The sequence below is a fragment of the Peromyscus leucopus genome, chromosome 1 (assembly GCF_004664715.2).
Source record: "Peromyscus leucopus breed LL Stock chromosome 1, UCI_PerLeu_2.1, whole genome shotgun sequence".
Classification (NCBI taxonomy): Eukaryota; Metazoa; Chordata; class Mammalia; order Rodentia; family Cricetidae; genus Peromyscus; species Peromyscus leucopus.
Genome location: NC_051063.1, coordinates 63,271,783 through 63,298,799, shown reverse-complemented (window position 1 = coordinate 63,298,799; position 27,017 = coordinate 63,271,783). Strand labels below are relative to the sequence as shown.

Sequence of the window (27,017 nt, the reverse complement as noted above, 5' to 3'; positions counted from 1 at the left end):
CCTCCAGATGTGGCTGGGGGAAGAGGAGAGAGCGAGAGAGCCCGGTGTGAGAGCATTCTTAACTCAGATATTCCTTGTCAGATGTCACAGGTAGCTGGTGGTCCACACAATCTCAAAGGCAAGGAAGTTGGGTCAAGTGGGTCCTAAAAGTGGGAAATGGGGCAACCACTCGGCTGCCCACCGAGGATGGTTAAGGGTTAAAGCTAAACTAGGTGTGGTGGCCCACCTAATTCCAGCACTCTGGAGGCCGAAGCAGTGACTGGAGGATCTCTGAGTTTGGTGGTAACCTGGTCTACAGAGTGAGTTCTATGACAGCCAGGGCTACACAGAGAAACCCTGCCTCAAACACACACACACACACACACACACACACACACACACACACGCACACGCACACGCACACGCACACGTGCACACACACGCACCACATACACACACAAGAAAGGAAGGAAGGAAGGAAGGAAAGAAGAAAGAAAGAAAGAAAGAAAGAGAGAGAGAGAGAGAGAGAGAGAGAGAGAGAGAGAGAGAGAGAGAAAGGAAGAAAAGAAAAGAAAAAGTTAGTCTGGGCCCGGGAGGTGGCCTTGTGCGGTTTTGACCGTGGTCCAGTAACTGATGGAGATGGCAACACCAGAGACTTGGGAAGAGAGCTAGAAAGAAATGTAGGGTCAGGGAAGCGTTGCTGCACATCGGTCCATGTGTGAGTGTCCGATGGAGAGTGAGCTCGATGTGCCAGTTTATTTAGTATTGCTAAACCTAATGGTAAGGGGGCAGTCCCAGAACCGTCGGAGAAAGAGATGAGGCGCCCATAGCCTGTTGCAGAATCCAGAACTGCTGTCTTCCTACTTGGAAGGACACTGAACCAATGCAGGAGTATAGGTTCCGCCATGTTCTCCAAGACTTTTGGAGAGGCGCTCCCAACAGGTCATTTGGTGGCCTGAAAGGTCCTAAGCGTCTCCTGACCGGTTGGCTGGCTCTGGCGAGTCTGGTCCTGCCAACCTGCCCTCCGCGTAGGTTTTTTGAAGCACAAATTAGCCCGGATCACACAAAACACCAGCCGCTGCTGGGCCTGTTTCTGCCAGTCACTTCATTCAATTCTCTGTTGAAATCAAGCATTCCTTCCTCGGCCAGTTTCCTAGAGTGCAGAAATCCAAGCCGGGGCGGGGCGGGGCTGGGAGTGCTGGGGGCGGGACTCGTGCAGCTCCTGACTGCAAATCCCAGGGCTCAGCACCCAGCCGGAGCGCATTCAGCTGTCGCGCCATGGGGAACGACCACGCCGTCCACGACGGGGAGCTGTTGGCCGGGCGTGGGCCAGAGTCCCTGGGGACCGACGCCGGGCTTGGGGGCGCGGGCGCGGCGGCGCTGGTGGGGGGCGTGCTGCTCATCAGCATGGTGTTGGCGGGGAACTCGCTCGTGTGCGTGAGCGTGGCCTCCGAGCGCACTCTGCAGACACCCACCAACTACTTCATCTTGAGCCTGGCGGCCGCTGACCTCCTCCTCGCAATACTAGTGCTGCCTCTCTTTGTCTACTCCGAGGTGAGCCTCCATGAGCTCTTGCCCCATCTCGGTGCCTTTGCTCCGCTCCCCTCCGCCCCTCCTTCCCTCCCCCTGCCCCCGGCCCCAGAGCGGTTCGGCCGCTTGGACCTTCAGCAACCTTGAGCCAGGGCGTTTGCAGGGACTCCAGGTCTCCTCACTCCTAACCGCTCACCGTCTCCCGCTTTCCAGAATCCAGCGCCAGTTTTGCGTCTGTCGGTCACCCTACCATTCTCTGGATCCCTTCCTATTCTCTGTGATCTGCTGACCCAGAGAGGGCTTGTGTCCCTGGAACCAAGGATCTCAGATACTGTCTTTCCCATTGAAGTCTCTGGCCCACTCCAGAAATACTGTACCCCTAACCCCTGCCAAAAGCCAGCTAGACCGACAGGCAAGTGTGCAGACACACATCTCTGCCGATGACCATTGCCTTTTGGGGACACCCTACCCCAGAGAGAGAGAGAGAGAGAGAGAGAGACAGACAGACAGACAGACTTGCCAGCCTGTGCCAGCTCATCCTGTGGAAGAAACCCAAAGTCTGTAGCCACTCAACTGCCAGGAGCTTGGAGCAGCGAAGGGTGTAGTCAGAGAGACCTGGGGGGGATAGTCAGAACCTTTTGGAGACTCGGGGACAGAGTCACCCCAGACCAGGTCTGGTTCTTAGGTGTGTCTGCTGTGGTGCCAACTCTTCTCTCTGTACGAGGTTTGGCCAGAGAAAAGCTGCTTAGGACAGGAATGGGGACATAGTGGCCTGGACTGGGGGATGGGGGGATGGGCTGCATGGGATTTCTAAGGAAGACACTGAAGTCTGGAGCTAGGGCAGAGGCCAGCAGCCACGCTTGACCCCAGGTCCTCCCCGAGGGACTGACGTCACTGTGATGATTCTTAAGCTCCTAATCGTCCCAAATCAGTATGAAGGGATTTGGGGATGGGTGGGTTGAGATGGCTGTATGCTCCTTTGCCCTTGAAGAAGAACACACTATGCAGATTCACAGAGAGCCCTATGAAGTCTTTGTACTTTTAGAACACATCTGTCCTCAGAACAATTGTCATGTGTATACCGTCCAGCAAGTGAAGGGACCCATCCAAAGTCCCACAGCAGTGACAGTTGAAGCAGGCAGGATAACTCGTAGCTGAGTCTTGGAGGTGGGTAGGATTTGTGTTTAGTGGGCAGAGGGTCAGGCCTATACCCCTAAGGGCTCCTCCCCTCCAGCAGATGGTATCGATCCCCCCTGGGTCTGCCCCAAGCTTCTCATCTAAAGGAGACCTGAGTCAAGAGGCAGGTCTGTCTGCCCCCTCTGTCTCCTCCAACACAAGCGTCCCCCACTGTCTCAGGATCACATTGGGCTTGTATGCCCCCCAAACCCCTCTAATACACACCCATGGCCTCTCCCCCTCCCCAACAAGAATGGGGGGTCAGAAAGTCAGCGGCTGAAAGATCAGGTCTTGTGCTTCTTTTCTGCAACCTCTGCGTGCCTAGGTCCAGGGTGGCGTGTGGCTGCTGAGCCCCCGCCTCTGTGACACCCTCATGGCCATGGACGTCATGTTATGCACTGCCTCCATCTTCAACCTGTGCGCCATCAGCGTGGACAGGTGGGTATCCCAGACGGCCCCCCTCCCACCCCCACCTCCCAGTCACCTGCCCAACTCGGCGCCTTCACCATGCCTGTGACCCTCTAGGTTCGTGGCTGTGACGGTGCCGCTGCACTACAACCGTCAGGGCCAGCGCCAGCTGCTGCTCATCGCTGCCACGTGGTTGCTGTCCGCCGCGGTGGCTGCGCCGGTGCTGTGCGGCCTCAACGATGTGCCCGGCCGCGATCCAGCCGTGTGCCGCCTGGAGGACCGCGACTACGTGGTCTACTCGTCCGTTTGCTCCTTCTTCCTGCCCTGTCCGCTCATGCTACTGCTTTACTGGGCCACTTTCCGCGGCCTGCGGCGCTGGGAGGCAGCCCGGCACGCCAAGCTGCACAGCCGCGCCCCGCGCCGACCCAGCGGCCCCGGCCCGCCGGTGTCCGACAGTGCTCCGGGCCCCTTCTTCCCAGACTGTCTGCCCCCCTCACCCAGCCTCCTGCAGAGCCCCAGCGGCTCCAGCCGGCCTGAGCCAGATCCCTCTCAGGGACTCTGCGGCCCGGAGTGTCCGCTCCCCGATGCAGGGCTCCCGCAAGCGCCAGCGCCAGCGCCGCCTTCCCGCAGAACGAGGGGCGCCAAGATCACGGGAAGGGAGCGCAAGGCAATGAGAGTCCTGCCCGTGGTAGTCGGTGGGTTCCTGCCCTGGGGTTGTAGAGAGGGGTTCCAGGTGGAGGGGTCCCGGGCTCCGCGAGGCAGGCGGGAGGTGGGAGAGGTCTAGATTGAAAGGAAAGGGTGAAAGGTGGGTGGGGAGTCCCGGGTGAGGGACCTCGAGCGCAAGAGTACAGGCTCACGCCGCCCACCCCCAGGGGCCTTCCTGATGTGTTGGACGCCTTTCTTCGTGGTGCACATCACGCGGGCGCTGTGTCCGGCTTGTCTCGTGCCCCCTCGCCTGGTCAGTGCCGTCACCTGGCTAGGCTATGTCAACAGTGCCCTCAACCCCATCATCTACACCGTCTTCAACGCCGAGTTCCGCAGGGTCTTCCGCAAGTCTCTCTGTCTCCGCTGCTGAAAAGGTCACTGGTGTCAAGCAGATCCAAGCCTGTGTGCGGAGTACGCTGACCCTCATTCGTCTGATTAAACTAATTATTTCCTAATCATTTACGAAGGCTGGGGGTCGGGGAGGAGCAAGGAAAAGAGGAGGGGCTTTGTTTTGTTTTGTTGCGTTTTGGCCTGGATGTTGGGACCGGCTAACTCCTGCCTTTGAGGATGTTGCCGGCTCAGTTCTAGGCGGCTTCTGGTCTCTTCTGTCCCAGGAGAGGTGGAAGAACTTCAGTTGGCTTAGTTTAACCTCAACATGTAAAGTGACCAAGTGACTAGCTGGGAAAGGAGCTAGAGAAATTTCCCGGGCGGCCGCTGGGTCCTGGATCCTGTCCAGGGCAGCTCTTGCTCCTTGGAGAGCTAGGCAGGGAGGGCTCTGCTGTTATTGAAGGGGAAGGAGCACCATTTTGGGAGTTTTCTTGAGTACATAGCTTCCTGCCAGCCTCTCACCAGGAGATACCCAAATCTCCCCGTTTCACTAAGGTGCCCTCCCACTCAGGCCCACACAGGCCATCTTTACCCCATGGATGTCCAGCAGCAGGGTTCAAGGCAGGACTTGAGGGACCCAAGCAGCTCCTGCGCTCTTTGGCCAGGGCCCATCCCATCAAGAGATGACTCCCGGCAGGGACGACTCACCCTAACACTACCCCCTCCTGTCATGGGAGAGATGTAAGTCAGGACGGCTGAGGGGGTTCTTAGATTGGGGTTCCACACCAACAGCAACAGGCACAAAGTGTCATACTCTGTTCTCAGGATTGAGAAATGACAAGCTATGAGATCTACAGCAGTTAAAATAGTCCTTGTTGGGTAAGGAGCAATTAATTCCCCAGGACCGAGGGCGCTATGGCCTCACTGGGCTCTGGCAGCTCGATGCTCCCTGCTGGCCTCTGTTGATGTCTCAGGACTAGCAAGCTCCTGGCGGGGAGGTGTCAACGGAGTCATGGGTTCATATTTGTCCACACACTGTCTAACATTAGTGGAATTGGGGCTCCCTTAAGTTTTACCCCTCGAGACCCTGGAATACCAAATGCGCCTGCCCTTTGCTGACTCCCACTGGAAAGTTCTGCAGATAAAAATGTACGGCTGAATTCATGTGAGTGGGGCAGAAGTCACTGGAAGCTTGATGCAGCTTGGGGAACTGAACCCTAAGTGCCCATGTCCTGAGACCCTTTGAGTTTCTTCCTTAGAGGAAAGGGAAAGAATAAATTGAATCAATTCCACTGCTCTTGAATGGTCACCCTCTCAAAACCATCTTGGTGTTCTGGGACCTTCACACAGTGCCACTCCTTGGGGGGGGGGAAGACATCCTGGCTGCCCCCTGCGGGCTGTCCTGTGGTTAGCAGTGACTGGCCATTTTCCTGTTAAGGTGCGATGACTTTGCCAAGCTGTCAGTGTGCAAACTGAGCTGTGCTGTGTAGCCTCAGCCTACTCTGCATGGCCTTGGTGGCTGGTTAGAGCTGAGAGCTACTCCGCCACCAGAAAGCACTTCCGGGAAAGAAGGGCAAGGCCCAGGCTTGATTCCGGCAGAAATAAACAGGGTGGTCATGAAGACCTTACTCAATGGGAAGGGCCTCAGGCCTGAGGCCTCCAGGTGTGCCTGGCTCACTGATAAGCCTTGGGGAGAAGGTGGGGACCCCAGAGAATTGGGATCTCCTTATTTATATACATGTCCCACCCTCAACTATCCCTGTAGTGCACACTGAGGGGCCTCAGGGATCTGCTGGGTGCAGAAAGGGCCTTCTGGTAGGAGGGGGAACCATTCTTGGTTCAGGGCAGGGGATAGGGTTGATATTCTCACACACACCAAGGTGTAAAGCTGGTGTGTATCTCACAGGAACTGTTTTAGAAGTAGGTGTAAGAACTGGTGAACTGGTAAGTCTCTAAGTTCATCCTAAACCTGAGGGCACTCCTCTAGACCCTAGCGAAGTCTGCATATCCCCTACATGGTGCGGGGGAGCCCCAGGTCCCTGTTATAAGTTGGGGTCTTAACTCAGGAGGGCATTTCTGAAAAATTAGAAGCTTCCAGAATATGCTTCTCTAACAGTGTTCTTTGTCAGTAGGGAACACCAGGTCTCATTCCCAAATCAGCCAAGTCCAGTACTAAGTATGAGTCTCCCCCAAAGGTCTCCACTCCCTTACCTGCTCCCGGTGTCTAGGATGGCCCTGGGTGATGAGAAGAGAGAGTGGAGAAAAACAAGGCAACCAGGCCTTTGCATGCAGAAGCCCTGGTCATAGGCCAGACATTTCAATGAGCATCAAACATGATGCCCTGGAGATTCATGGGAGTCCTTTAGCTGCTCATGGCACTGCCTGGACACAAGCAGAGCGGAGAGGGTATGGAGGAAAACCTTGCTAAGAGGCCTAAGGTTCTCCTGAAACCACTTCCACTAGAGAAAGACAGGGTGAGACTTCCTTGGCTGTGAAGGCCGTGAAGGTAGATCAAGAAGAGGATTGCTGCAGGCCTGTATCATCACAGCAGGACACGGGAGTGCACAGCTCACACTCATACAATCAGGACATGGCAGAAACCCTCTGGCCATTGGAATATAAAGCGGGCTTTGTAATGGCACCATCCAGGCCGGGGATGGGGGCTTTATTTACAACTTTATTAACAGATAAAACAGATATGTACACGTGGCGTAGGGCACCCCCACGGGTAACGGGACACTCGTGATCCAGGGATGAAAGAGCACCACAATAGGCCAGAGGCCCTGGGCTGTGGCAGGGGCCCGTTCTGAACCCACCAGCATTCCTTGGTCTCTGGCAGGAGTTCCTTTCAAAGGGCAGAGTCTGTTTGTTAGTAACTTGTCCGGCAAGTTTCCCACGGCCTCACTTCTCAGCAGCCCCCATAGTCATCAGAGGGCCTAAGCCTGTGATGGCCTCGCAGTAGAGCAGGGAGAGGCTTGGCTCAAACAGCAACTTTTTCTATTACACTTTCTTCAACATGGACTTCATCAGCCTGGACAGTGACAGATGTTGACTGGCCACAGACATGCTGATGGTCTTTCCAGTCCTGGAAGGTAGGACACCCATGTTAGCAGGAAGGACCACAGGGACCCACTGTGGTACAGAGCAACATATCACCTGTGGATGGGCCCTGGACTTCACCATGAGGTGGCTGTGAGCTGTCAGAGGGAACGTTCAGATACATGAGGATAATAAGACTGAATGTTTACGCATCCATGTATTTGTTGTTGTTAGAATTGTTTTGTTTTGGAGACAGGATCTCTCTATTATTAGGTTCTGGCTATCCTGGAACTCACCATGTAGAGCAGGCTAGCCTCAAACTCATAGAGATCCTCCTGCCTCTGTCTCCCCAGTGCTAAGATTAAAGGTGTGGGCCACCATACCCTGCTGCTGTTAGGAATTAAATGAAAAGTTGGACACAGTGGTTCATGCCTGTAATCTCAGCACATGGGAGGATGAAACATGAGAATAGCCACAAGTTCGAGACCAGCCTAGGCTAACAGTATAAACAAACAAATAAATTTATATGTGATATTGCCACCCACCATGGTATTCATAACAGTGAAGATGATACTATCTGTACACACACACACACACACACACACACACATGAGAGCAGAAACAAACACATCCTGAAGGTGAGAGGTCATCTCAGGAAAGGCCTGCCTTATGTTCATAACAAAAAATTGTCCCAAGTAATAAAATCCCATAGCTGTAGCAGTGTGGGTGAGCAAACTGTGTGTGTGCATCAGGCCCAGACAGCCACCAGACCCTGGCAGCCACTACACAACTAGACACTGTTCCCCATAACTAGACACTGTTCCCCGTAACTAGACACCGTTATCTGTAACTGGTATGAACTGGCAGAGTGCCTTGGAGCTGTGGACCCTGGCCAGCTCCCCAGGGAATTCTAGATGCTTTCTTCTGTGAGGTGAAGGGGTCATTCATGGATGAGGAAGCCCAAGGCACATGCCAGTGTCCACCTGAAGCAACAAGCAGGCCTCCATCCAGGTCTTTGGGCAAATATCCAAGACTGATTCTTTTTTTTTTTTTTTTTTTTTTTTGGTTTATCGAGACAGGGTTTCTTTTCTCTGTGTAACAGTCCTGAATGTCCTGGAACTTGCTTTGTAGACCAGGCTAGCCTTGAACTCACAGATATCTGCCTCTGCCTCCTGATTGCTGGGAAGGAATAAAGGCATGTGCCACCACCACCCAGCAAGACTGATTCTCGAAACCTCAAATTCTGAATAAAACAGACAAACAAACAAACAAAAACAACAAACAAATATAAACTATTCTTTCAAACTTCATTATTTGAGGCCGGGTGGTGATGGTGTACAACTTTAATCCCAGCACTTGGGAGGCAGAGGCAGGCAGATCTCAGTGAGTTCGCAGCCAGCCTGGTCCAGGACAGTCAGAACTTTTACACAGAGAAACTTTCTCTCGAAAACTAAACAAACAAACAAACAAAAAACCCAACAACAACAAAAACTACTTCATTGTTTGAAAGTGCTCAGCTCTGACCAAGAAAGCAGGTGCTAAAGCTTGACAAAACTTCTTCAGAGAAGCCTTCCTGTATGGACATTCCAGATTCTCTACAGCACTGGAGCAAAAAAGCCTGGCACTATGGTGGGAAAGACACACCTTCACTCTAGAGTTCCTGGAGACAGGTCATGTCATGTGGGCAACGTGCAGCAGGTGTGTGTTGAGGGCACAAGCCATTCCTAACCCTCAGCTGATGCTTCAGGATACCCTGCGGCTCCTGCAGGTGCCTGCACACTCTTGTGCACAATCTGCAGATTCCCACACATTCTCTCCTGTGTATGCCAAGCCCAGCATAACTAAAACTTTAACACCGTTTTTGAAAGTTAAGCTGTTAGTCTAGGAATGGAATCCCTCAGCACTTGGGATGCTATGGCAAGAAGGGTCACAAGTTAAAGGCCAGCCTGGGATACATAGGAAACCTTGTGTCAAAAAAGAAAAAAAAAAAAAACAAGCTGGCCGTGGTGGCGCACGCCTTTAATCCCAGCACTCAGGAGGCAGAGCCAGGAGGATCTCTGTGAGTTCAGGGCCAGCCTGGTGTACAGAGCGAGATCTAGGACAGGCTCCAAAACTACAGAGAAACCCTGTCTCGGAAAACAAAAAACTAAAAACAAATAAACAAACAAAAAACCCCAAAACAAAAACAAAACAGAAACTGGAGGGGGGTGCTTTGAGATGACTTAGTAGAAAAGGTCACTTGCTATCCAGCTTGATGATCTGAATTCAGTCTCCAGGATCTACATATGGAAGAGGAGAAAACCCACTCCTTCAGGTTGTCCTGACATCCATGTGTGTGCCATGGCATGTGTCCCCCATAGGGATACTAAATAAATAAATGTAATTAAAAACAAACCAAACGACAAAAAAGACCAAGTGTAGCCCAGTGGTAGAACACTGGCACACACAAGGCCGGCCTTCAGCTCCCAGTACAGCAGAACAACATCCAGTGAGCCACGGAGCGGCTGCAGTGGGCCAGGGGCACCAGCTGTGCCCCTTTCGCTATGAAATGTCTACAACAAGCAAATGTACACGTGAAAGGTGATTATCCCCACCAGGGCCTGGGGGCAAGTGAGGCAGCAGGGTCGGGGAGCACCAGGGATTCTTTCAAGGGATGTTTGAAAATGCACTGGGTTGGGGCTGGAGAGATGGCTTAGTGGTTAAGAGCACTGACTGCTCTTCCAGAGGACCCGGGTTCAATTCCCAGCACCCACATGGCAGCTCACAACTGTCTGTAACTCCAGTTCCTGAGACCCAACACCCATGGCAAAACACCAATGTACGTGAAATAAATAAATTTAAATTAAAAAAAAAAAAAGAAGAAAAGAAAATGCACTGGGTTATTGTAACTCTCTAAAGTTCATGCATATATATTCATATATTCATGAATATATGAATATAAACCAAGGGGATTTTATGGCATGTAAATCAGGACCGATTAAAGATGTCCTGACGCCGGGGCGGTGGTGGCGCTCGCCTTTAATCCCAGCACTCGGGAGGCAGAGCCAGGTGGATCTCTGTGAGTTCGAGGCCAGCCTGGGCTACCAAGTGAGTTCCAGGAAAGGCGCAAAGCTACACAGAGAAACCCTGTCTCGGAAAAACAAAAAAACAAAAACAAAAAAAACAAAAAAAAACCCCAAGATGTCCTGACATACAGCTCACATGGGGTTTGAAAAAAATAAACACTGTGTAAGTTAAAAACAAAACAGGCTATGACTGTTATCTAGCACACAAGAAAGCCAAAAATAGCCAACTTTTCAGGTGCCTAGTTGAAATAGGTGAGGAAGTTACCTTCTTCACAAGTTACCACTTCTTCAAAGTGGCCTCTGGCTCCTGTTTCTTCAGATCCCTGCTAGTGTTCCCTTTGAAGCCAATATGAGAATTATGGATACGGACATTCACTTTTTAAAAAAAGATTTATTGCTGGGCGGCAGTGGCACATGCCTTTAATCCCAGCACTCAGGAGGCAGAACCAGGCGGATCTCTATGAGTTTGAGGCCAGCCTGGTCTACAGATCGAGTTCCAGGATAGGCTCCAAAGCTACATAGAGAAACCCTGCCTCAAAAACAAATAAACAACAACAACAACAAAAGATTTATTTATTATTCTTATTTTATGTGTATGGGTGTTTTGCCTGCACAGATGTCTGTGTACTGTTTGTGCCTGGTGTTCACAGAGGGTGTCAGATGCCCTGGTATTGGAATTAAGATGGCTGTGAGTCATCACGTGGGTGCTAGAAATTGAACCCAGGTTTTCTGCAACAGAGCACTCTTAACCACTGAGCCATCTCTCCAGTCCCCTACCTTCATTTTATATCATTTCAAATGAAGAAGTTGCACACACCTTTATCCCAGCTCTCGGGAGGCAGAGGCAGGTGGATTTCTGCAGGGCTACAGAGAGAAGTGCTGTCCTACCCAAAACAAAACAAAAGAAAAGAAAAAAGAAAGCTGGAGCATTTGTCTTTATTGACGAAGGACATCAAAAAGGGGCTGAAATCCCAGCACTCGGAAGTCAGAGGCGGGCCGATTTCTGTGGGTTCGAGGCCAGTCTGGTCTATAAAGAGAGCTCCAGGAAAGCCAGCCAGAGCTGTTACACAGAGAAACCCTCTCTCCAAAAAAAAAAAAAAAGAAAGAAAGAAAGAAAGAAAGGGTGGGGGGGGGAGCGGGCTGACTTAGCATGGTGTCTCCAAGAAGTGGAATCTCTCTTCCATACTGTTCCGAAAATCAAAGCTCCCAGAACACGAAGTGAGGGCTGAGACAGAAGCCCACACTGAGGCAAGTTCTCTATTGAGCCTGTGCCAGCACTTCCAGAAGCTTCCGGCTGGGAGTGAGGTGTGGTGATGTTTTGTGATCTAACAAATAAAGCTTGCCTGAAGATCAGAGTGCGCAGCTAAGCCACTAGTTAGCCATAGAGGCCAGGCAGTGGTGGCACACACCTTTAATCCCAGCACTTGGGAGGCAGAGGCAGAGACAAACAGATCTCTGTGAGTTCAAGGCCTCCCTGGGCTACACAGAGCCAGGCAGTGGTGGCTCACACCTTTGATCCCAGCACTTGGGATCTCATGCCTTTAATCTCAGCACTAGGGACGTGGAGACAGGAAGTGATATGGCTGTGTGGAGACAGGAGGTCAGGCACCCTTTCGGCCAAGGATTTTGTAAAAGTAAGAACTTGAGGCTGGCTGTTCTGCTTCTCTGATTTTTCAGCATTTACTCTGATATCTGACTCCGGGTTTTTACTAATAAGACCATTTAGAATCTGTGCTACAGTGAGGCTCCTTGGTTACCTGTACACTATGATCTCTCTTCCAGTGGCCCTGGCTCATGTCCCAGCATCCCCAAGTACCAATGGAACAACTTGGCTGAACTTTTCTCAGTGCAAAAGCTTGTTAGTAGACTTCAGAAGATGAACTTCCGATTTTGTTCCCCAAATCTCTGGCATCCTGGAGACAAGTGCAGCTACAGAGATGACCGGAGAACATAGGCCATAGCTTCCCTTTAAACCCTAGAGGCATTGGCTCCTGTGTGCTCACCAGGGCCACATGGGACTGCCAGGAGTCCACTAGGGTGAGAACATCACACTTTCCTTGTGGACGTCAGGGTGGGGAACACATGTCCACTTCATAAGCTGCCCTTCATGACTATCTTCCCATATCTACATTTTGTTAGCCTGCCAAGTTTCGGCAAGGCGCCAGGCCTTATGGAAGGTTCTGTCTGCCGACACAGCTTGAACCTGCAGTGACTACTGAGCATGTCTGAGACAGGTCTGCTTCCCTATTCACACACCTAGACCCACCCAAGGGCCTAAGGCTACTCCTCGGCATCCCCAGAACCAGTGCCACAGACTCCAGGTGACTGGGGCTGGGGCTGGAGATGTGTCTCAAGGGGAAGACTGCCTACCTAATTTAAGGTCATTCTTGACTACATGTGGAGTTCTAGGCCAGCCTGAAATACATGAAAGCCCGTCTCAAAGAAAAAAAGAAAAAACTCTCTTTAATGTTCTCAGAGCCAATGGTTAAATAATATAAACAAAGCCACCGTGAACCACGATTCTTACAATGCTCTGTGAGGCCTGCTGGGATAGAACATGATGATGCACCCTCAGAACACTGACTCTCTACCAGTGCAGCATGTCTCACCATGGGCACACAGATACACACATGCCTTCTCATCCCACAGATCCAGTTGGAAGCCTGCAGAAGGGGAAGGTATAGTCCCAGACCCAATACGGGTGGGTGAGGGAGGGTGTTGGGGATTCGAGGAGACTTTGGCCTTCTGCAGAGTGTCCAGCAGGCAGCTCCAGGCAGCCTCTGCCCGAGACCTTCTAGACGGCCCACAGCCCTGAAGCCAGCCTTCTGGCCCATAGGGACCTGGAGCGAGTCCACCTGTCTAGGCCCCTGGACAGGACACTGGACGGGAAGAAAAGGCTGAGGCAATGCAGGCATGTAAGCAGGCACAGTACCTTGCGCTGGCAGAATGTGGAGCAGTAGTTGACCTTGTGGCATCCGGTACACTCGCTCATGGCCTCCCGGCCACAGTTGACACAGGACTGCTGCAAGAAGGACAAACGCATGTCAGTGTCACAGCAGGTGCCAGGCTCCGGGGCAGGAACCCGGGCACAGCCTTATGGAACGTGTCCGTCCCAGTGCTCTTCGGTTGTCCAGAACTGGCCTTCCCCTTTATCTGAGTTTGCCCTGAACCATGTGCCAGAACGTCAGTGTTGGAACGCCAAGGAGACTCCCTTTCAGCCATGTGGGTACAGAAAGCCTGGTCGGGGGAAGTTCTCAACCCTGGACACACTTCCTCGAGTGTATCAACTACGGAGTCTGGGTCCTAGTACCCCAGTGGTGGCCAAGGCTTCCCCCACTGCTGTTCAGAGTCATTTCACTGAAGCAGCACTGATCGCCTGACGTTTGGTGTATTTTTTTAAGCTACATTAGGGGAGGACGGCTAATGAACTGAGGTGCTGAACACAACCTCTCAATGACTAATTTTTGTGGAGTAAGTGATTATGTATGGCATTTGGCAACTGCAAGATTGCTATCAACAAACACTTTCCAGGATGGAAGGAACCAGAAAACCTGAGACTGGGCTACAGGGTTGGGAAGGGTGCCCGTGTGTGTTGCTGGGTCACACAGGATGGAGGGATCTATGCTGCTGGGGCAATGAGCAGCAGCCTGCTGTGACCAACATACACAATATACAGATGTGACTGCTGTGCTCACAACGCTACCCAGGCCAGCTTGACCATAGTTTTTGTGGGATGCTGGAAACACAACAGTTACCTGTAGACTCTTGTTCTGAATGTCAGCTTTCTTCTGTGATCTTCACTGTGACCACCTTCCCACCTGCGAAACGTCAGCTACCTCATTCCCTTTAGAAAGTATGAACTGCAGATCCTGGGTGACTTAGCTGAACTCACTAGCACTGAACCAAGATTCCAAACCCTGCCTCCACCTTGAATGACTAAATACTACAAAAAAAAAAGTCCATAACCACATAGACAGAGTTGGTAGGTCAGAGTCTAGGAAGGCACCAGCAGGGAGGGGTGAGGATCCAGACACACGGAAGCTAAGAAGACAGCACAGGCCACAGCAAGAGATCTCAAAACTTCAGCGCATTCACCCTGCTGGAAATGCGTGGCCAGATAGGTCAGCTGTGCGGGAGATAAGTGGGTCTGAAGAGTCTATGGGTACTCTGTTCGGGAGAGCCCCAAGTGAACTTGCTCAGTGACCCGGTCTGCAGAGAGAGCAGAGCAGACAATGGCAGACGCCCCGGTCCAGGCTGCAAGGGCGGCGCTGAACACAGGGATGGGGTAAGACAGAACACACGTTCCTCTTACGGAAGCCACCTGTCAGTTCTGCTGTGAGAAGAGCCCGCCTCAACAGTCCAGATGAGCCGCCAGACTCTTCAGAGAACAGGAGAGCAGCCAGGCCTACGCAGCTGGGGAGACACCCCTCCCTCCTCGCGCTGGGGTAGCTTGTGTGCCCCAGACAGCCCTGAGCATAAACAACAAAAAAGGCAGTGACAATGAAAGTCACTGTGGAGCTGGCAGTTGTGATCAGAGGCAGGACAAGGGGGCTATGACACGCTCCTGGAGGACAGCCTGTGATGGTCACAGGGACCCTCTGTACTAATTCGGCAGCTTTTCTGAAAAAATGGAAGATGACCATTTTTTTTTTTTTTTTTTTAAATCAGAAACAATCTTTCTCCATGCCAGCAGAGGTGCACACACTCCAGGGACACCCATCTGTGCTGCCAGAGTGACCTGAAAAAGCCCTTTCTGAGCTTCCTAGATCACCACAGTGATCTCAGTACAGAGGCCACGGGACTCACAGGAGGACATGTGGTCCAAAGAGCAGGCCCAGATATGAGGCTGGAGTCTGAGGGCATCACGGCCTCAGCAGCTTCATAACAACTGCTAACAGGCACGAGTCCTTGGCCTCTGCCTCAGAAAGAATGGGTGCCGAGGCCCTGTGTCTCAGAAGGGCCAGTGAACGGTCCGTGGGCACAGCACCCAGGCCAGATTCAGTGTCAACTTACAGTGTGGCAGGAATATGTACAACAAGCAGCTACGCCACCCACTACTCTAGGAGTCACTCATTTCTAAATTATACAAACTGCACATCACAGGTAACTGAGCAATTCCTCACAAAAGATCCAAGCAATACGATGAAAAGATTACCTATAAAATGTTCAATAATCCTGAAATTGCTCAAGGAATAATCTCAATAATGTACTTGCCATTGGTTCTGCAAATGACCTTTAAGTCTAACTTGAACTTGGGAGCTGCACATGTTTGGGGTGGTTCAATGCCTTGTCCCCAAACAATTAGGTGTAGCTAGCCTGGAACTCATTTTATAGACCAGGCTTGCCTCAAACTCAGAAATCCACCTGTCTTTGTTCTCGACTTCTTCCTTGAAGACATTCAGTTCTTTATTACATTTATTCTTATGTGTGTATTTGAGCATATATGACATGGTACATATGTGGAGGTCAGAGAACAACTTGTAAGAGTTGGTTCTCTCCTTCTACCATGTGGGTTCTAGGGATCAAACCCAGGTCATCAAATCTGGCAGCAAGAGCCTTCTTTTTTTTTTTTTTTTTCAGAGCTGAGGACCGAACCCAGGGCCTTGCGCTTGCTAGGCAAGTGCTCTACCACTGAGCTAAATCCCCAACCCCAGCAAGCACCTTTATTTAATCTCACCTCTCTTAAGAAATAAGTCATTACAGTCCGTTTTCAGTGTGAGATGCACTGAGCTCAGCAGAGACTCACAGATAAGCAGGGGACACTAGGCCCCATCCTCCCTAGCTGTCACCTGCATGTCTGGGCTCTCAGTTCATCCTAGGGTTGAAAAGTCACAGGCAGTCTGCTGTGTGACTGAGTCCACGGATCAGGGGAGAATATTGAGCCCCAGGACATACACTAGATAAGGCTTTGTATCCTGAACCAACAGGGTGAGGATCTGGGGAGGGGGCAACACTGGACACTAGAGTGCATCTCCATGAAGGGCCCAGCTAAGAAGTCCAGGGAGCAGAGAAATGCGACCAGGAACTAGAATAAACACCATTTTGCAGCAAATCTGCACGCAGGCCATTTTGCCTTTTGTCCAGGCTGAGGCCTGACTTTACAAGACCAAAACAACAACAGAACGTGTCACTCTTCATTCATTCTGACTCTCCTGTACTCTTCCCCCCCACAAGACAGGGTTTCTCTGTGTAGTTTTGGTGCCTGTCCTGGATCTCACTCTGTACGCCAGGCTGACCTCGAACTCAGAGATCTGCCTGGCTCTGCCTCCCAAGTGCTGGGATTAAAGGTGTGCGTCACCGCCGCCCAGCTTTCCTGTACTCTTATTATGAAGTAAGGATCTTGGTTTCTCACAGCATGACCCCAAGATCTTACAACTGAGAACTATGCCCAGAGACGATGGCCCAGAGAACGTGAAGCCATTCCTCTCCAGTTCCAGTGAACTTCACGTGCCCCTCGGCCTCTGACCAGCCTTGTTTCTGCGCAGATCCTCAGATACATCTGTTCACAGCACCCAGTGCAGGTCCATCTGGCCTCTCCTGTTTCTGAACGACCCCTCTCGGTGGGACAAGGGAAGCAAAGATGCAGTGAAGTACCTCTCCTCCACCCTCATCCTGCCTCCTTCACCAGCAGTTTACAGACCGTCTGCTAAATCCGATCCATCTTGAGCAGTCAAGCGCTTGTGCTTCCTCTGTGTCTGTGCTTGCTGGTGAAGTTGCAGGAGAAACGTGTAGAAGACAGACATGTAGCTGCTGCCACAGTCTCATTTTCCTAGTCTATTAGAAGCACAGAAGACACAGACAGCCAGTCCCAGCCCTGGGGAGGTAGATACTGGGGGCTGCGAGTTCCGGACCAGCCTAGGCCAGCAATCAAGAAAGGTGTGTGTGCACTTGTGTAAGAGCCCCCATGCCACCAAGTGGGGGTGAGTGTGAATGAGACACTGAGGACCAGTCTTCACGGTGCTTGGCCCCCAGGCCCAGAAAGGAGTGTGTAGAGATTGTTGGTCTTATGAGACAGACGATAGTGTTGGTCTTATGAGACAGACGATAGCCGAGCTGGAGAGATAGCTCAGGTTAGGAGCACTGGCTGCTCTCCCAAGGGTCCTGAGTTCAATTCCCAGCAACCAAATGATGGCTCACAACCATCTGTAATTAGATCTGGTGCCCTCTCCTGACATGAAGGCAGAACTCTGTATACATAGTAAATAAACAAACCTTTTTTGTTTTGTTTTATTTTTTTTCGAGACAGGGTTTCTCTGTGTAGCTTTGTGCCTTTCCTGGATCTCCCTCTGTAGACCAGGCTGGCCTCGAACTCACAGAGATCCGCCTGCCTCTGCCTCCTGAGTGCTGGGATTAAAGGCGTGTGCCACCACCGACCGGCTTTTTTTTTTTTTTTTTTAAACAAATCTTAAAAAAAAAGAAAAGAAAAGATGGATTATAGCCAACAGCCACAGCTGTGCACTATGGGTTTCTCTGACTATCCATAGCCCTGGGTGAGAAAGCAGCAGTACTGGGATGATTGTCCACAACTGTGTCCCATCTAAGCTCTGTCTGATGGATACATCGTCAATGCTGGATACACGTGAGCTAGGCAGAGAAGATAAGGTACAGATGAGTGTTCAGTATCTGGAATCTTGGGCCTGTGCATTGATTCTCAGGGTGATTTCCACTGTCAGTGTCTATCTGTCAGGAACATGCCTGCAGGGGCACCTCTCGAGCTGCAGGTGGCATGGTGAATCTCAGGAGGAGCACTTCCAACTGTCCTCAGAGAACACAAAAGGGACCCTGCACCCCTCTCTGAGCACCTGCAGTATGTAAGACGTGTACTATGGGGTCAGACTTGGGTAGAGGACAGTCTTCCTTTCAGACACAAGCAGGCAGAATTCCAAAGGCTCCTTTTCCAGCACCGTGGCCTGTCCCTTTAAGGTAGCAGCTCTACTTCTGCAGGCTTGGCCTCCAGAGGTTACACAGAGGATGAGAGGAAGCAGTGGCTGGCACCTGGGCATCGGAAGAACCTGCCAGAGCCTGGTCCACACACATGCCTGAAGAACCCGCCAGAGCCTGGTCCACACACATGCCTGAAGAACCTGCCAGAGCCTGGTCTACACACATGCCTGAAGAACCCGCCAGAGCCTGGTCTACACACATGCCTGAAGAACCTGCCAGAGCCTGGTCTACACTTATGCCTGAAGAACCCGCCAGAGCCTGGTCCACACACATGCCTGAAGAACCTGCCAGGGCCTGGTCTACACACATGCCTGAAGAACCCGCCAGAGCCTGGTCCACACACATGCCTGAAGAACCTGCCAGAGCCTGGTCCACACACATGCCTGAAGAACCTGCCAGAGCCTGGTCCACACACATGCCTGAAGCCTGCAAATTGCAAGCAGGACGGCTGTGTGCTGGCTGAAACAGGGAACCCACCCAACTTACACCATGCAGGCCAGGCTAGAGGCTCTCACAGACGGATGGATGAATGGCCAGGTGGACATTCACCCTGAATGGATAGAAAGAAGCCTAGAGGTTGTTCCTACAATGGTTGGTCACTGCAGGTGCTGGCCACGAAAAAGGAGTCTTGAGCATCCTCCCTTGGCACCACTTAGTATCACCTAAGGAGGTGGGGTGGGGGTGTGTGGGGCAAGGAGGCCTCAAGTGAGCACAGGATAGGTGTGTTGTTTCCTAGACAAAGCAACTGAAATAAGAGGAAAGCCGCAAATGCGCAAGATTCATCAGAAGCAGGACTGCCAGCAGACACAGACCAAGGGGTTGGATTAACAGCATCTAATTGGAACCAAGAGCAAGTCCCTGGAAAGGGCCATGGCTGGCTGATCTGGCTGTGTGGGAGAAAGCCAAGTATTCTAACTATGGTAGCCTGTCTGGCCTGAACTTGCTATGTAGCCCAGGCTTGCCTTCAACTCATTCCCTGTTGGGATTAAAGGTGTGCACCACCACCACCACCACCACCACCACCACCACCACCACCACCACCACCACCACCACCACCACCACCCCTAGCCTCTTGTCTGTGCCTTTCTATGCCCTGGGCAGGTGTAAGCACTAACTGAATCACCACCCAGCCATAAGGACGGCTCCTCCCCGAGGCTGAGGCCAACAGTTCCAGGTTGTCCCACTGCTGTATAGACAGGAGCTTCGTGGGGGCTCAGAGATGAGCACTGGCATCTGGTCAGCAGCCCGGAAGACAAGAGTGGAGGAGCACGCTCCTCCTCTGGGACTGTCTTACTCTAGTGGATGTTAAGTTCATTCCGGAGAGGGCAAGAACAGCCCTCCCTCATCAGAGTCTGAGCAGATGGGCCTTCACCGGGGCCACTCCTGCACCTGAAACTTGGAACTGCTCAGCAAGTGAGCAAGGGCTCTTGGATGCAGTGGTTGATATAAGACCCCGAGGCTACCCAGCCAGCTTGGCTTCTGCTGGACACAGTGCCCTTGACAGGCAAGGGCATCCTCTTCTCTGCCCTGGTTAGTCTCTGCAGATCTAATTACAGACACACACATGAAAATCTCTCATTGTTAAAACTGGCACACATACACACAAAATCCTGTAATGACTTGCTTCAGCTAGGCTAAATTTGATTTCTTTTAAAATTCCAAATAAAATGTGAAAGCTGGCAGCCTTCGGACCCCTCCAGCTGTGTTAATGCCGCACTCTGTCCTGAAAGCCCCTCAGTGAGGCTTCTCAGCTTGTCCTAGTCCACACACCCCAAATGGAAAGGGTCCCAACACGGTCTTTCCACTCACACGCAAGCATTGTTTGCCTTCTGAACCTCCATTTCCTACGCCATGATCAACAGGACTACTTGCAAATAAAACTTCGATGGCATGGGAGTGTTTTTTCAGATAGTACGGGCCCAGGGAATGCAAACTCATTTTAACGCCAGCTGGTGTGTTTAGGTGTTAGTGTTTCAGCCAATCGCTCAAGAAAATTCGCACTTTCTGCAGTTAAAAAGGAAGCCACCTGAACTGTTGACCTGCGTCCCTCCCCTCCCACTCTGTACATTCAAGGATCCCTGTGTAGAGCCTTCCTTGTAGGATTTTGAGTTCATACCTACTGAGTTGCTAACAAGGCCGGTCCTCAAAGGATCTGAGTTCTAGTTTAGAATTCACCATTTCACAAGAGCTCAGGGACCAGCTGCTGGGGCCAGCACATTCATCAAAGCTGTCATCATATCTGCCTGGCTGTACCCAGGAGCAGATGGTAACAGGGCTCTTCACTTCCCTCTGGTTCAGTCCCACCAGCCATGTGACTCTGGCCATGAAGCAGCAGTCAAGGCCTGTTCCTAACCCAGGTTCAACACAAGCCCAGCCACCTTAGCCAACTGATGGCTAGTAGGTTCCTTTTGTTAATATATTTTTAAAATTTCATGTGTATGAGTGTTTTAATTTCATGTATGTGGGTTCACCACATGTATGCAGTCCCCATGGAGCTCCTCAGGCCAAAAGAAAGCCTAAAGACTTAAATAGTGCCAAATTATTGTGGCCTAATAATGCTACAGAATACTGAAACTAAGCCAATGGAGTTAAGCCATTATCGACTACATAGCAACACTCATCAAAACAGAGCACACACAGCAGCACAAAATGAATCCTAAAGCTCTTAAGCAGGATAAGGTGGCACAGTCCTGGAAATCAACACTGGGAGACTGAGGCAGGAAGATCATGAGATGGCTAGTCTGGGCAAAATAGGAAGTTCCTGCCTCCAAAAACAAACAGCTAGGTGAGGGAGTGGCACACACCTTTAGTCCCAACACCTGGGAGGCAGAGGCAGGCAGATCTCAGTGAGTTCGAGGCCAGCCTGGTCTACAGAGCAAGTTCCAGGACAGCCAGGACTACGAAGAGAAACCCTGTCTTGAAAAACCAAAACCTGGGGCTGGAGAGATGGCTTAGAGGTTAAGAGCACCGACTGCTCTTCCAGAGGTCCTGAGTTCAATTCCCAGCACCCACATGGTGGCTCACAACCATCTGTAATGAGATCTGGCGCCCTCTTCTGTATACATAATAAATAAATAAATCTTTAAAAAAAAAAAAAAAGAAAAAAAAGAAAAACCAACAAACAAAAAACACATCAGGCATGATGGCTTATGCCTATAATCCTAGTACTTGAGGGTTAGAGGGAGGAGGACCCCAAGTTTGAGGCCAACCTCATTTACATAACAAGTTAAAGTCTAGCCTGGGCTACATAACACCCTGTCTCAAAACACCAAGGTGGGTGTGGTAGTGCAACTTTTAATACCAGTATTCATCACTCAGCACTTGGAAGGCAGAGGCAGGTGGAGCTCTGTGAGTTCCAGGCTAGCCAGGGCTATACAGAGAGACTCTGTCTCAAAAACAAAACCAACACAAAATAGATACTTAAAAAAAATTGCTAAAATCTCACAGAGAACATTCTACAGAGCCGACTGCCATAAGAAATACAGAAACTCCTCAGCTATTCGAGAGTCACACCTATTTCTAAGTGATCTAGATTAAGTGTGAAAGCTGACCTACATCAAGCCATCAACTAGTTTTCAACAGATCTCTGAATGGGGAAAGGAAAGTCTTTCCCACAACTGCTGCTAGAATAACTGAAGGAAAACGAAACTTGAAACCCACAAGTGTTGTGCTGAGAGAAAGAAACAAGACAGGAAGGGCACACAGCTCAGCCTCTGCACTGGAGTGGAGCGCCACAGGTCGGTACTGACCTCTGCAGTGGAAATCGGACGGGTGGAAGGGGTAGGAAGGCTGGGGATGACACTGGGAGCCACTGCGGTGGGCGTCCTCAGTGTGATAATGTTTGCCCAAGCTCGTGCAGCCTGCACAGGATACAGGCATTTTACTGTGGTTGAATTTTGCCTTGATTATAAAAAAAAATCCAAACACAGAAAATGTTAATAGTCATTTATCTTTGGGAAACTGATGCTAGGGATGCATCGGGCATTTGCGGTAGAGGAAGCTGCAGGAAAACATGGTGGTCACAAGGTCACACAACCCTCCATGGCCCACAGGTCATTGCAAAGAAGATGGAAAAGTGTGATATGCATCAGAGCCACACAAAATGACACTTTTCCAAAGTTAAAATATGAGACATGTCTTACTACATAAAGATAGCCTAAATGTAGAAACATCTATGAATACCATGCATTCAAAAATAACGGTTGGTATATATAAAACTGTCTTCCCTGCTGAAATACACTAATCTTACACAAATGTTCTATCAGTGTCTGCTACCTATTATTTTCCAGATCTCTCTCCCCTGGGATAGTGGGGCAGTAAGCTTCGTGGGCCAGCACGGGAATCATGCTATCCCAGGGCCAGGGGAGGATAACGATACAGCTACAGGTCTAAGCTCACATTACCTCTTTCCGCTCGGCGTCAACCTGCATTCTCGCCTGGGTCACCGCGGCCTCCCTGCAAGAGCTCGCCTGCTTGGCTTGTTCAAACAGCGTCTTCAGCTGCTGGGCTGTGCTGAGCAAGGAGTTGACCATCTCTTCCAGGTACAGCCAGCTCCGCTGGTCTGACATCTCCAGCCCACTGACCACCGTGGGAGAGACAGCTTTGGTGGGGGTGGAGGGTGGCACAGCCAAGGCAGGCAGGGATGTCAGGACTGGAGGTAGAATGTGGGACAAACAAGAGGTTAGTGACGCCGGGCAGTGGTGGCGCACACCTTTAATCCCAGCACTCGGGACGCAGAGCCAGGTGGATCTCTGTGAGTTCAAGGCCAGCCTGGTCTAGAGTGAGATCCAGGACAGGCACCAAAACTATAGAGAAACCCTGTCTCGGAAAAAAAGAAAAAAAAGAGGTTAGTGACTTCCAAGCTTCATACAGCCTACTCAGGTGTGAGACAGGTGGCGAGGGGACAAACTGGTAATGAAAGGTGAAAAGGTCCTGTCCCTACTCCTTGTTCACATCCTCACATGTCTAATGTGATCAGCCAAAGTCTTCCTCAAGGGCTGATCACTCACATCATGAGACCGACAGCCCGAGAGAGATAAATGGCAAGCAAGGCACCCAGAGAAGGGGCAGCCATGAAACAGGGAAGGAAAGAGCCACAGGAAAACACACCAAGGACAGGGAATGGAGACTCAACCACCCCACACGCAGGGAAACCAAGGCTCATCTGCAAAGTCTCTCTGGGGTCTGCAGTCAATGTGGGCATTATTAAGGACAGTGGGAGTCATGATTGTCATGACTGGTGAAGAAGGCCACCAGGATAAAAGGAAGGGACCAGACATACTGTGATTTTATGCTCACTAGACACTGTGAACTCGCCCCGCAGGTAGGTCTAGAGTAGACATGTGTGTGTATAGATGCAAGGCCCTTTCTACCTCAGTGTACTGAGTGTACTGGGAACAGACACACCTAACAGCCTTGAATACCCCACGTGACAGGGCTTCTGCAGGATGCTGTTTCTACTGCTCAAAGCCTCTTTCCAGTCTCCACAGTGAACTGGATAAGGTACACAGTCATCACAAGGCCAGCACTCAACGGTTCATGGCCACTGTGACTTAGGCCAGATACACCACTGGCTTCTGAAAGGTGAGGGGGATGCGGGCTGGCAAGATTGCTCAGTGAGGAAAACACTTGCAGCACAAGCACAAAAACCTGAGTTCAAATCCCAGAAACTCTGTAAAAGTGAGATGTGACAGTGCACCTCTGCAATCCCAGCATGCCTACGGAGAAATGAGAGGTTAAAGCAGGAGATTCCACTCTGGATTGCGAGCTAGCCTGGCATGGGCAGAGGAAACACAAGAGACCTTCTGTCAGATACGGTGGAAGATGAGGACTCATACCCGAGGTTGGTCTCTGACCTCCACTCGCACATGCTCTGGTGCACCAAAGGAATCATATGTCCACACTCACATACATACACATGTGTGCAAAAACACACATGATAGGTAGGGTGGTACATGCCTTTAACTCCAGCACTCAGAAGAGGCAGGTGGATCTCTGGGAGTTTGGAGTTCGAAGCCAGCAAGTTCCAGATCATGCCAGCCAGAGCTATCCAGACCCTATTTCAAAACAACAAAAAAGAACACCTTCTCTCCACACAAAAAGAATGAGGGGGGGGGGGAGGAAGGGAGGAAGGAAGGGAGGAGAGAAGGAACTTGGGATGAACCTCAGCTGTCTGGTTAAGGCAGAAAATAAAAAAGTCCCTGCGATGAGGGGCAAGTCAACACAGAGACCACCTATGGGGTTCCTTCCTCCAGACTGGGAGGGTGAGCAGAAATCAGAAAAGCAGCAATCATGACCCACAGATTAAAACAGGAAGCCCTATGTCTAAGCTTGGGCAAAACAGGATGAGGCTTTGTAGACCTCTGTGGACTCAGGAACCTCCCATGAGACTTCCCTACCTCACTCAGGTGCCACGGTTACCCTGAGCAAGAAGAGGACAGGGCTCAGAAGACACAGCAGTCCATGGTCTATCCCAGGTCTGCACCATCACTGACAAAAACACACCAACCCATGCCACAAGAGTCAACGTCACAGAGTCAGGGTAGGGGACATTCTACATGACAGCTGTTGGTAACCTCCAACAAGGCGGACAAGAGGCCGAGTGTCAGGGGACAAAGTTCAGGAAGCAAGTCCGCGGGGCCACCAGACACTGGCTCACGGGTGCCTGCTGACTGAAGTCTTGAGTTTCACACAACCTTTTTTTCGTCTTTGGTTTTTCCAGACAGGTGCTGGGATTAAAGGTATGGGCCACCACTGCCTGGCCATACCATCTCCCCCCGCCCCACCTCTCTGTAGGAAAAAAACAAAACAAAACACTGAAGCATGTTGTGTGAAGACTGCAACTACTCTTAAATATTTAGGAGACAAAGTTGTTTGTATTTTATTTGTAACTTTTTTTGAATACCTGAGGTCATTTTCAAATTTTTGTTTGTTTTGTTTTGTTTGAGACAGGGTTTCTCTGTGTAGCCTTGGCTGTTCTGGACCTTGCTCTGTGGCCTCAAACCCATAGAGATCTGCTCGACTATGCCTCCTGAGGGCCAGGATTAAAGGCTTGTGCCACCACCGCCCAGCCTAAAAAAAAATCATTTTAATGTTATAAAGTATCTGTGTTCCCCGCAAGCTGAGTACCAGATGAGCAGGAAAGGACACAGTCCCCCGGGCAGCACAGGATCCAGCCTGCAGCAGGGACAAGGGAGGAGGCAGAACTCTGTTGGAAGGAGTGGAGTCGGAGTGTGTCTTCAGGATGGAAGGGTTCAGATAGACAAAAGGGAAGACAATGTGAGCCAGGCACAGGCCTGTGGCACACGCCTTTAATCCCAGCACTCAGGAGGCAGAGGCAGGCGGATCTCTGTGCGATCAAGGCCAGCCTGGTCTACAGTCTACTGGTGTCAGGACACCCAGGGTTGTTGCACAGGGAAAACCTGCCTTGAGGTGGGAGGTGGGAAGGAAGATAATGAAGCAAGCAGGAGAGGGGAAGGGATTTTATTTTATTTTTAGCTCTTTTAGACAAGTTTCTCATGCTGGAGAACCCAACAAATATAAAAAACAAATGTTCATCAGCAGGAGAAGGTTCAGGTAATATTTTATCCATAGTGTGGACCTTTAAAAAGTGTACTGACAGAGATTTGCCCCAAATGTGCTGCTAAGTGAAAACCCAAGGTCAAACTGCCCACACAGAGAGGGTCACCTCTGCTCTCAGGTACAAGGACACAGATACTGGCACAGTCCCTGTGGTGCTTTGAAAGAAAATGGCCCCCAAAGGGAGTGGCACTATTAGATGGTGTGGCTTTCTTGGAGTGGGTATGGTCTTGTTGGAGGAAGTGTGTCACTGTGGTGGCGGGCTTTGAGGTCTCATATATGCTCAAGCCATGCCCACTTCCTGTTGTCTTTGGATCGAGATGTGAGGATGCTCAGCTCCAGCATCATGTCTGCCTGCATGCTGCCTTGCTTTCCACCATGACAATAACAACTGAACCTCTGAACTGTAAGCCACCCCAATTAAATGTTTCCCTTATAAGAGCTGCTGTGGTCATGGTGTCTCTTTATCAAATAGAAACCCTAACTAAGAGAGTCTCTCACACGAGACACAGCTTGATCCAATTCCACCGTTTGTCAAGGCAAGGAGATAGTCTGCTCACACATTTCTACTGGGGTAAACCTGACAATAGCAATATTAGGTCATTTCAGTCTCTGTGGAAGTAGCCTGATACAAACAAAAGAAGCCTTACACATAAGTGAACAGCATGGCTGTGTCCAATAAAACTTTATTTACAAACACAGGCAGAAGCCTGGATCTTGCTAGCCCTGACCCAGCACTTCAAGAGGGGAAAAAAAAACAAACAACACATTAGCACAAGCCCTATTTCACTCGCAGGAAGCAATTCTGAGGCTGGGGCATGGGTCAGAGGTAGAGCACTTGCCTAGCATGTACGAGACCCTGGGTTCCAGCCGCAGCACTACAAAGAATAAAAATCAAGCCAAACCACGATTCTGAGGACAACAGCCTGCATACACATGAATTCTTTTATACTCACCGATTTTGGGATGTGATGTTGGCAATGCAGCTTCTGGAAACGGGGCAATCTGGCAGCTGTCCTGATAGCCAGGATAGTGGGGTTCAGGATGGCCAACCCTGCAGGGGGGCTGCACACCTGCCTCTTGCACTGTTAGTGAGAAAGAGGCAGACAGCCTCAGCACTTTGCTATTGGCACAGCAGAATCAATTCTATGTGCCTACAGCTGCATTCTCAATGCAGAGATACCAGCCCTGGGAGGCTGCTGAGTACCCAGAGTGTGTACTTTGAATTGACTGACACATTGGGATTTGGTGGTTGATGAAATAAAA

At 50.8% G+C, this 27,017-nt stretch overlaps 2 protein-coding genes across 7 annotated transcripts in view; one reads left to right on the top strand and one right to left on the bottom strand.

Annotated features, from left to right (window-relative positions):
• Nucleotides 1-1,241: 1,241 nt before the first annotated feature.
• Drd4 (dopamine receptor D4) lies at nucleotides 1,242-5,839 on the top strand. Its single transcript, XM_028872320.2, has 4 exons — nucleotides 1,242-1,533; nucleotides 3,011-3,123; nucleotides 3,211-3,788; nucleotides 3,966-5,839. The coding sequence occupies exons 1-4, from the start codon at nucleotides 1,258-1,260 to the stop codon at nucleotides 4,166-4,168; spliced, it is 1,170 nt and encodes a 389-aa protein (XP_028728153.1). The 5' UTR covers nucleotides 1,242-1,257; the 3' UTR covers nucleotides 4,169-5,839.
• A 943-nt stretch (nucleotides 5,840-6,782) lies between these two features.
• Nucleotides 6,783-27,017, bottom strand: part of Deaf1 (DEAF1 transcription factor) — a 34,009-nt gene continuing 13,774 nt past the window's right edge. For all 6 annotated transcript variants that reach the window (XM_028870143.2, XM_028870151.2, XM_028870177.2 and 3 more), the window contains 4 exons: nucleotides 26,708-26,836; nucleotides 22,577-22,824; nucleotides 13,162-13,251; nucleotides 6,783-7,210 (listed from right to left, as the gene is read on the bottom strand). In XM_028870143.2, coding sequence (XP_028725976.1) covers nucleotides 7,106-7,210; nucleotides 13,162-13,251; nucleotides 22,577-22,824; nucleotides 26,708-26,836 — 572 coding nt within the window. In that variant the 3' untranslated portion in view covers nucleotides 6,783-7,105. The remainder of the gene's footprint in view (nucleotides 7,211-13,161; nucleotides 13,252-22,576; nucleotides 22,825-26,707; nucleotides 26,837-27,017) is intronic.